The sequence below is a fragment of the Amborella trichopoda genome, chromosome 5 (assembly GCF_054954075.1).
Source record: "Amborella trichopoda isolate Santa Cruz 75 chromosome 5, AtrichopodaSantaCruz75HAP2 v2.0, whole genome shotgun sequence".
NCBI lineage: Eukaryota > Viridiplantae > Streptophyta > Magnoliopsida > Amborellales > Amborellaceae > Amborella > Amborella trichopoda.
In genome coordinates this window covers 46,583,044-46,594,400 of record NC_142340.1, presented here as the reverse complement: position 1 = coordinate 46,594,400, position 11,357 = coordinate 46,583,044, and the positions used below count along the sequence as shown (strand labels likewise).

General features: G+C 33.0%; 1 protein-coding gene across 1 annotated transcript; it reads left to right on the top strand.

The window, feature by feature from the left end:
* Window positions 1-5,915: 5,915 nt before the first annotated feature.
* On the top strand, window positions 5,916-7,153 carry LOC105420481 (EPIDERMAL PATTERNING FACTOR-like protein). The gene is made up of 2 exons (XM_088868388.1): window positions 5,916-6,193; window positions 6,638-7,153. Exons 1-2 carry the CDS (start codon window positions 6,100-6,102, stop codon window positions 6,868-6,870), a joined length of 327 nt encoding a protein of 108 aa, XP_088724514.1. The 5' UTR covers window positions 5,916-6,099; the 3' UTR covers window positions 6,871-7,153.
* The last annotated feature ends 4,204 nt before the right edge of the window (window positions 7,154-11,357 follow it).

The window sequence follows — 11,357 nt, the reverse complement described above, 5'->3', positions numbered from 1 at the left end:
ACACACGTCCAGTAAGTCTATGTCTGCAGTTGGTAGCAACAATGTGAAGATGTCATGGGGCTCTGCCATCTAACTCAATGGGGAGATCCACTCCAGCTTGCAAAGCATGAAACTTGGCATAATTATTGGATGCAATCTCAAGGGGTTGTACAAATTCAGCAAATCCATCTTCTCCTCTAATGACCCCACCCCCTCGTGTCCTGGTTTTTAAAGAGAAACTCCATTAACATTGAGTTTGAAATGGCCTGGATGAGGGAAGGACCATGTAATCAAAATAGAGGGTTTGGTTTTTTCATGCCGCCTATTTGATACGAAGATTATCTACTATGTCATTTTCAGATATGTGAAAGGTCTAAGCCTTAACATCTACCATCTCTGTAACATGCAGAGTAATCATCCTGACTAGTTATTCTCTCTTGGAAACCTTCCCCTGAAAACCCGATGATTGCGTTCCTCCCAAAGCATCCAAATAGTGGTGTAAAAAAGGGAATGCCACATGTTAAGGAGTCCCACTGATTTAAACTTGTAAGAAATCCAAGTCTTCAATATAGATGTGCAATGGGTTGGATTGAGCCATGAAAATTTTTTCCACACCTCCATGAAAGGGATCTCCAAATACCTTGTGAGAAAGAACAATAAAATAATAGGTAGCAAATATTATCATTGTTAGATTGGCAGAAGGGACATACTTGTGCCGTGATAATTCCTCTCCGTTGTAATATAGAAGAAGTGGGAAGTCGTTGATGGAGAGCTAACCAAGAAAACCATTTTGCTCTAGGATGGCAATGCGAAGTCTATATAACGCTGAAAGTCGGTTGTGGAGTGCCCTGTCATCAAATATGATCCCATGCATCTTTAACTAAAAAGAAACCATTGGCAGAATAGATCCAAACTAAGAAGTCTCTTTGGGGATATAGAGGGAGTGTGAAGGTTGCAATCTCATTCCAAGCTCGAATGAGAGTGACAGATGTAGGAGTGGGAAGGTTCCATTCTTGAGAAGAGACCTGCAAATAGTCTGCCACTTTTGGCTTGGCAAGAACACCTAGATCTCTATTTATCTGATCTCCATAAGATTCCCCCATAGATTGCTCAGAAAGCCACGGGTCTGCCCAAAAATCCACCAAATGACCATCCCTGACAATCTTCAAATGTTATCACCATAAAAAAAAACATAGGTGCCAATTTTTGGCAAACGCCTTTCTGTTCCCACCCATGGGTTGAACAGAAACAGTTTATGATCGCATGCCAAAAGAACATTCTTTAATGAAATCAATGATTTGGAAAAACTTCAATCTTTTGTATAATTGGATTCATATGATAACATAATTAAAATGCAAGAGAAAAATCATCACCGGTCGGGAGGGCCATGCCTCCACCTATTATTCATCGATGTTGGGTTTATTTTAATATGAATGGGATCATTTTCACGAAAATAATTAATTAATTGATTTTTTTTATTTTATCTATTATTTGGAAATTAAAATATGATTGTATGGAAACTATGATGGAAGCCTTATCAAACTAAGTAACTCAATGAATATTGCAAATGTTTTACATCGATCAACTCCGCTTGAATAAGTGTATATTATAATAAATTATGTACAAGTGTTCAAAGATCCGCAAGAACTGTACTAATTTTCGAGTTTCAAATTTTATTGTCAGTATTAGAAATTGATTGTAGAGCCATTATGGAGATTTTCATTGCTAAAAATGCTTTCTGGATGAAAATTTAAGTGAGGCTTTATTTTGTTTTCATAAAGCCTAGGACGGGTATAAACCTGATCTATCTATAAGGGAAAAGTTTATATAGAGCCGAGGCTCTAAACAATCAAATAAGAGCCTACCTCAAAAATTTCACTAGAAGATGTTGTTTTGATAGTCAAATATCATCAAATTGATAATCTCGACATCAAGATACATCGACATGAGAAAAAAGTGGATTTCAAGTTTTGGAAATAGTGTATTTTATAACGTTTTTTTGGACCATCAATTTTCAAGATTTTCAACTTTTTATAGATTTGTTTATCTACACTACTTTTGAAGCATTAAAATTTATAAATAAAGATGAAAATATATTTTAAGGCTATCACAAAGATTTCTAGTATTGAAACCACAGTTCTCGACACTATCTGAAGGTCGGCTCTAATTTGATTGTTTAGAGCCTAGGCTCTATACAAACCACATCTTTTATATAAAAGGAAAAGTTTATATAGAGCCCAGGCTCTAAACAATCAAATTTGAGCCTACCTCAAAAATTTTACTAGAAGAGGTTGTTTTGATGCCCAAATATCTTCAAATTGATTATCTCGACCTCAAGATACATGGACATGAGAAAAAAATGGATCATAAGTTTTGGAAATAGTGTATTTTATGAAGCATTGTTGGACCATCAATTTTCAAGTTTACATAGATGTTGATCTACACAATTTTTGAAGCTTTAAAATTTATAAATAAATATAAAAATATATTTTAAGGCTATCACAAAGATTTCCAATATTGATGCCACATTTCTCGATACTATTTGAAGGTAGGCTCTAATTTGATTGTTTAGAGCGTAGGCCCTATACAAACCGCACCCTTATATAAATGGGAAAGTATAAAAAGAGGTTTACTTTTTGGGCAAGCTTTCTATGCTTCCCCTACAACATAACTTATATACTTCTCCTTATCCAACCCTCCATTCTGAATGGAGGGTTAAGATTGCCCCAATCACAATGTCACGTCTTTACACTAATTTATTTTTAGTTTTTTTTTATAAACTATTTTGACACCAAATTTTAGAAGCCCAATCATCTATCAAACTCGTACTAGAGAAAAATATAAAAAAAATTATTTTAAATGAAATAAAATGATCAAATACCCTTAGAATATTCAAAAGGTATTTTGGTCATTATATTTTATCGAAAAATTATTTTTAATATTTTTTATAGGTGGAACCCAATGAGAAGAAGGAACATACCAAATTTCATATGCATACAATTTGTATAAAAAATAGTAAAAATAAAACATCGGATCTAAGATCAAACAGTGAGTGGCTCCCTTGATCAAAATTAGACGGCTGGATGGTAGGTGAAGCATAAATCTTCTATGCTGTAGAGGAAGTATAGAGACTTTTCCCTTACTTTTTTAGTACAAATATGGTTATAATTAATGTCATTGTAATCGGGCGACTATTGAACCTGCTCTTGTCAAAATTAGTTGTTTAATCGTATTTTAAAAGTGTTAATAAAAACATGAATAATGGTTCAAGAGTATAAAAAATATATGACATAAAAAGAGTCGTTGAATTTTTCTTGGTTGATTTAACATGTCAAAACAGACAAATCGAATTTACTAAAATCAGTCAAATATTAATTTTGAGCCGTTTCTAATCAATCGTTTGGTTCTTCATTTAGACAACATCACCTTTGTAGACAATCCCATTTTACATTATTTACCACTTCCATTTTCTCTCTCTCCAATCTCTCTTTGATAGTTCTCTATCCATGTCTCTCTCTAGATTCATATCCTATGTGCGTTCTAATATTTACTCTTGAGACCATGCATGTATGCATGTGTCAAGGTTAGGGGACAATGGGCTATTTTTATATGAATATATTTAGTAAATTATGAAATGAACGGCTTGAGATACACAAGTATCGAAAACACTTGTGTGGTTTGGTGCTTTGAACGAGTTGGTAAGAGTTAACCAATTCCCAATAATTTTTTTTTAACTTTTCACACCCATGGTAAAAAGGTTAAAAACCAATATCCCCTCCCTCTCTCTTCGTTCTATAAATAAAGAAATTTATCAAAATATGTCTATTTTTAATAAAAACAAAGTTTATATAGAGCCGAGGCTCTAAACACTCAATTTAAATCGCTCCTCAAAATTTTTATTAGAAGATGTTGTTTTGATGCCTAAATATCCCCAAATTGATCATCTCAATATTAAGATGCATGGACATGAGAAAAAAACGGATTTAAGTTTTGGAAATTGTGCATCTTGTAATGTATTTTTGGACCATCAATTTTCAAGATTTTCAAGTTTTTATAGATTTACTTAATCTGAACTATTTTTTAAGCTTTTAAATTTATAATTTGAAATGAAAGTATATTTTAAGGCTATCACAACGATTTCGAGTATTGAAACCACATTTCTCGATACTATTTGAAAGTGTGCTTTACTTTGATTGTTTAAAGCCTTGGCTCTATACAAACCGCACCCTTTTAATGATTGATTTTTTTTTCAACTATTCCAACTCATAAGTATTTAATAGGTATTTTAAAATTAAATAAAAAATATCAATGAAATGTTAAATAGTTCATCAATTAGGTATACTTTGATAAATTTCTCGGGATGAAAAAAGCTTGTTCTTCGAGTTTGTTAGAAACGAAATTTTCGTTATTCATATGGATGCGAAATTGGGAGGCTAAGAATATGTCACTGATTACTCACAAAGTCCAAAATAAAATATCTCGAATATTATAACAGACTTCAAACTTTTAGATTTCACATCCAATGGCTAAAAATAATTGTGAGTACTAAAAATAAATGATTACATAGTATATAATATTTGATAAAGCTGGACCTCAAAATTTTGTCAGCAAATACGGTTTTGGTATCGAAAAATTGCAATGATGTTTCAAAAATCTAATTTTGCCCTTGACAATAAAACTAGATAATTCAAAATGCATTTTCAAAGTACTATTATTAGAGTCATTTTTTTATAATTCAAATTGCATTTTCAAAATACTATTATTAGAGTCATTTTTTTATAATTCAAAATGCATTTTCAAAATACTATTATTAGAGTCATTATTAGAGATTAAGATGATCCATTTCTATACTTTGTGGATATGCTTGATGCCTAGCTTGATGAACCCGCGGCCCTACAAGTCAATTCCCTATGGGAACTCAAATTCCCCATGAACTAGACCTGACCTTTTTGTTTTGACCCTTCATTAATTTTCTACAAAGAAATATCAAATTCTAAGACCCCATGTGCAAGAAACGACACATTTGCCCCCCTGTGCACTTTTCCAAGAGTAAATAGGACAATAATTTAATCAACAAAACCAAATACTTCAAAATTACCAAAGTATCCATGAGTTTTTCTCAAATTATGTTGTGATATTTTAGAGGACTAATTGTAACAAAAAAAAAAAAAAAGTATGCAAAAAGACATTTATTTTTGAAAAAAAGTTTATAAGGTTTCAATATTAAAATATAAAATTAATTGATGTCTAGATGAACAACTCTTTCCAATAGATTTTTTTAAAAAAAAACTTTTAATTGATCATCTAGACATCGAGATATATGAATATATATATAAAAAAAAGGAGAAGATTTTGAGTCTCAAAAGTAGTGTATCTTGCAATACATTATTTAAATTATAAGTTTTCAAGAGTTTCATGTTTATAGATCTACTTGATTTGAACAAATTCTGAAATTCAAAATTTTATAATTAGAGATAAAAATAGATTTTCACGTTATCTTACTAATTTTTTACATTAAAATTACATGTCATGATAAAAATTTGAGGTGTTTTAATTTGATTGTTTAAGGTTGTAGCTTTATACAAACCACACTTTTTAATTTTAGAACGAGGAGGTCACAATTACTTTTATATATCATTTTTTAAATCGAATGATTATAAATATGTCATTAAATAGACTCAAAATTAAAAAAAAAAAAAAAAAAAAATCGAACTTTATGGTGCATCCAAAGTCACACGAATTCCTAATAACAATAGTAAATGGTCTAGGGCAGTACAATCCCTTACCGAACTAGGGCAATATGGTCATCATCTATATGAGAATATTTTGGATATTATAAACAAAGTTTAGGGACAATCAAATGGGAAATTTCCATAATAGGAATTTCAACCTGTTATTAAAGCAGGTGCAGGATGATGTCCCATGAGCAGGCTACAACCCACTTCACTGTCTCTTTCTCTCACATCACATCTCTCTCTCTCTCTCTAACTTTGTTTCGTCTGTTTCTCTCTCAAGTTTCTCGCTCCAATCAAACCTTCTTCCACAAGACAATTTCACAGATCTCTCTTTTGTACTTGAATTTTCATCAATCTTCACTCAATCTAACTTGTAAACATCACAATGCCTTCATCAAGAAACTTGTGCCCATTTGGGTTGATGAGATTTACAGTGCTTGTTCTCATCTTTTCCTACTTTTTGGCCCCTACAAAACCAGGTAACTCTCTCTCTCTCTCTCTCTCTCTAAGGTATCAGCCCTCAATAATTCCTGCTGGACCATAAATCATTTGAGTTTCATTGGTTTCTATTAATGTTCAGCACTTTTCAGTGACCCGTTTCTGTCTGTGTAGAGAGAGAGAGAGTTAGAGAGGTATCTGTAGAGAGAGAGTGACGTATGTGTGCGTGCACAGATAGAGAGAGAAAGAGAGATGTATGTAGAGAGAGAGAGAGAGATGTATGTGTCTCTATAGAGGGTTGTATGTAGAGAAAGTGAGATGTGTATGTAGAGAAAGTGAGATGTGTATCTAGAGAGAGAGGGAGAGGTGCATGTAGAGAGTGAAATGTATGTGTGTCTAGAGAGAGAGAAAGATGGGTATGGGGTGGTAATAATAGAAGAGATGATTTGAATTATTGAGCCTTGTTCGTTGTTGTGATTTGGCAGATGGGTCTCTCTCTTCTTACTCAGGAGATGAATTTAGAGAGAGAAAACCAGTTATTGGATCAAGACCTCCAGCTTGCATCAACAGGTGCTTGAGTTGCAGACCTTGCATGGCCGTTCTTGTTGTTCCTCCTCATCACAAGGAAAGCTTCCAGTTACATGACGACATAGACGCTAACAATTACTATCTTCTTTCTTGGAAGTGCAGGTGTGGAAATAGAGTATTTCAGCCTTGATTTTTTAACTAGTTTTGTGATTTCCTTTTTCTTTTTTTTAATATATATATGGTACAAGTATGAGATGGGTGTGATCCAAAAGTAGGAAAGTTTTCAGAGATGATTTGATCGTGACTGTGGATCTGAGAAGGACATGAAAGTATGTATAGAAATTTCAGGCTCTCTCTCTCTCTCTCTCTCTCTCTCTCTGGTTTTTAAGGCTTGTTATTGAAAGGAAAATGTGATCCTCTCTCTCTCATTAATAAGGTTTGTTAATGAAAGAAATCATGATCCTCTCTCTCTCTCTCTGGTTTTTTATATGCATGTAGCTCTCTCTCTCTCTCTAATAGGGTTTGCAAATGAAAGCAAACCATTCAAACAAAATTAAATGAAAATGGCATCTTCTCTCTCTTTCTTCTCTCTTCTCTCTTCTCTCTCCTATATATGGAAACCCCTTTCTCGTCATCTCCCTCGCATTATAATCTTTCTTACGACCTTTATGCCCAAAAAAGAAAAGTAAAACAGAACAAAAAAAAAGAAAAAAGAATGCAGTTGCTAGTCCTCAAGAAAAATAAAAGTAAAGCCTTGCTTTAATTTTTTTTTTTTTTTTTTTTTCACAACTGTAATGTATTGACCGAGTTTTGAGTTGCTTGATTTTGAAGGTTTTTGGATGTCCATTGTGAGATGGCGAGTTCTGAGATGAGTATTTACTTTTTTTTTTTTTTTTTTCTTAAAGGGCCTAAGAGCGTTACAAAGTTCCAAAATTTTTTTCATAAAGTTTTATTTTAGTCAATGAAATAATTGCTACTACTCAATGTCACATTCAACGGTCAAGATTAACGTGACCGTCTTATATTAAAGGTAAATGATTTCAATCTATACTTTTTCATATAATAATAGTAATTAGCTTATCTACCATAAAAATTATAATAACTTAAAAATGTTGAATAAAATAAAAAATGTAATTTTTCAATTGAACATTTAAAACTTTATTTTTGATCTAGTTGTCTTAAAAACACAAAAAATATACTACATTGTACTGGAACACTTTAAAGCAGTTGATACGGGAAGAAACCAACAAATCTATGCCAAAAGGAGGCCCAAGTACACATATTCCATTACTTAAACCTGCATACAAATACAACATTATAATCAGTGTTTTAAAAGCCCGACAGGATGTATCATTCACCCACATATTAGATAGGACATTTTGGATTGGATTGAGATGGGTCTGATCCAAAAAGTATTTAAAAATAAATAAAATAAAATAAACGTTACAATAGAGATTTATCAGGTAGGTATTTAAGAGGATCTAAAAAAAGCATCAGAGACGCTTTAAGAAAGAAAAAGCAAAAATGAAAGGGGAGTTTTAAGCAGGAACCAGGCCAAGACTCATTCCATTATTGAACCAGTTCAGTCCTAACCGATTCCATTGAAATCAGCGAGGCAGATATAAAGAGCATTTTCTCATTTCAAAGAGAGAGAGAGAGAGAGAGCAGTTTCTCCCATTTTAGAAAGGTAGAGAGATCATATCCTACCAAAAATAAAGAATGGTCAACATTTGGGGGGGAGCGAAGTATCGTAGTTATGCTTTTGCAGCATACAATAATTCATTGAAATTTGAATTTCTTTTGAGGAATTCATACAAAATAACTATTAATATTCCTGTTACTTAAGGCATAACACTCCTTCCACTGACCTTCTCCAAAATTTAAAAAAAATACAACTTCAAGGATAAATAGTATCCTTTCAAATACCATTTATTATCCACAATACCCTACAATAACCCATACTCATACAATGATCCATCCCCCACCCAATATTGAATGTTTTCAATGATCCTCTCTCACTATCTTTCCTCTCTCTCTCTCTCTCTAACCCATATTGATTACAACACTGATCCATCCCCAACTCTCTTTCTAACCCATATTCACTGGCTACAATGATTCATTCCCAAATTTCTCTCTCTAACCCAGTGTTTGCGATAACGGCCAGTTCAATTGGTTAATGTTTGACAATTTACAACGCTACATCCTATGATCAATTCCTATTAAGGGTAGGGGCCCTCTCCCCATTAAGTCATGCAAAAAAAAAAAAAAAAAAAATTCGGAACTAACCGGTTGGATCAGAATCGAACACTAGCAATTCTAGTTTTAGCGGTTCTGGTGATCCAGTTGGTACTTCAAGCAAAAAATAAATAAATAAATAAATAAATAAAAATATATATATATATATATAAAATCTCAAAAAATAAGAGATTTGTTTGTAATGCTTTTTTTATCATTTTGGCCACGAATGCTTATTTTAACATTTTCTCATATTTTTTTAAAATTTCAAAACTACTACCTTTGGGCACAAATATATTTTTTAAAATTTTTTTTTCGTTAATTTTCAGGATATATTTTGTTTAATCATGCTTTAAATACACTTTTTATATTTTAAAATTTTTTATTTTTTATTTTTTTTACACTTTTTTGACAAGCTAAGACTTGTTCCGGGACGGGCCGATTCGATTTTTTCGAATACTGCTCTAACCTACCCTTTAAATAATTTCCTTCCAGGAAGTGACCGTAATGCTCTTTCTCTGTAAATTAGACTATTACAGTCCCAGACCTGTTTTGAAGATGGGCCATTGGTCAACAATGAGTCAGGGCAAGGTACACAAACATGAGGTCATGGCTCGCAGCTGACGAATTAAAAAAGAAGAATATTGTTTCTGTGCTTGTTACTGTTGAGACAAGGAAAAAGACTTTGTGAGTAGAATTTTAGGTCACGTCCAATCAGTACTTTCGCTACTGTAAATCAAAATTTGGAACCTCCATTTGTGCTGGTTATCCCAAATCTGTACCGTATATGCATAAAAAGGGCTTGTATACTGAGAAGGTTTCTATATTATCCGTACAATACAGAAGATCTATGTTTTCTCGGCCATCTAATTTTGATCATTGAATCGCCCAGTGTTTGATCTAGATTGAACGTTTTAAAGTTAGTTTATTTATATAGATTGTATGAATGTGAAATTTGGTAGGTGCCATATTCTCATTCGAGCGCATCTAAAAAAAATATTAATTCTTTTTTGTCAATAAGATATAATAACCAATATATCTTTTGAAATTTTTAGAAGTATTTTAATCATTTGATTTTATTGAGAATATTAATTTTATATTTTTTGTAAGTGTGACTTTAATAGAAGATTGGGCACTCAAAATTTTGTGGAAAAATAGTTTGTTAAAAAAAGATTAAAAATAAAACCGGGTAGAGATGTGACATTGTGATTGGAGCCATCTTAACCATCCATTCAAAATGAACGGTTAGATAGAAGGAAGTATATAAGTTTTATGGTGTAGAAAAAACATAGAAAGCTTCCCCGTGTACTGTAATACTGTTTACTTTTGAAATATAGAGAGAAAGATCAGTATCTCCTCATTGATACGTAGAACCCACCAATCAATTAGAGAGAGATCATTATTCAGTCATGCACAAATTCGAGAAATGATGAGGGGCAGTAAGAGAGAGATCATTATATTCTTAGAAAGAGATTATTGTATCGTCATAATCAATTAGAGAGAGCATAATCTAAATCCCCATAATCAGTGAAGACAAGAAGAACACATCTGACAATCAAAATCCAGACCACCATTCCTAACATGTCAGATGAACTAACCCTAAATTCTGAATCCGAAAAGAAAGAAAAAAACCTGGAATTGAAGGAATGAAAGCTATGAAAATGGCGGAATAGCACTGAATTATGATCGATTCGTGTATCCATTGTTCTGAAGAGATGAATATAAGATTAGTCTGAGAAAGAATGGAGATTGCATACCTTATGAACAAGCACAAAGATGGCCATGTCCTGTAAACTAGGGTTTTGGAGATAGTCTCTTGAGGAGGAGAGCTTTGAACGCCAGTGAAGTTGCAGAGGAGAGGGAGCTAGAGCATCAATACGATGAACTTTGCATGGGCTTGTAGGCTTCATTCATTAATATGCAGACCATTGCAATACTAGGTCCCATGCCCGAATCCAACCGCTGAATTGCGCAAAACAGTAAATTGTCGGATGGGTGGGGGAGAGAGGGAGATGGGTTTTTGTTTGAAGTTTGAACTTAACGGGAAAGAGAGAGAGAGAAAAAGAGAGAGAGAGAGAGAGGTGTTTTTGTTCGAAGTGAAATTGGATTTGTGGCTGCCAAAATACATTTCTTTAGGCGGTAGGGTCACTCTTTTGCGTGCTTGCCTTGTAAATCTACCCATTAATCTTATGTCTCTCCTCCTTATACCAGTTTCTATCATGAAAAAAATTGAAAAAATGATGCGTAACTTTTTGTGGGGTACTTTTGGATCTGAATGTAAGTTTCATCTTTTTAAATGGGATCGGGTTTGTACTTTTAAGAGTAAAGGGGGTCTCGGAATTTGAAAGCTTAAATTTATGAATGAGGTTTTGTTGTGCAAATACTTGTGGCGAAGTTTCCATTGCCATGACCATCTCTGGTTTAAAACTTTATCTTCAAAGT

Bases quoted from the DNA above. Each gene is read 5' to 3' on its own strand.
- LOC105420481 (XM_088868388.1), top strand. From the start codon at position 6,100: ATGCCTTCATCAAGAAACTTGTGCCCATTTGGGTTGATGAGATTTACA. The intron at 6,194-6,637 runs GTAACTCTCTCT...GTGATTTGGCAG, and splicing joins TTTGGCCCCTACAAAACCAG to ATGGGTCTCTCTCTTCTTAC.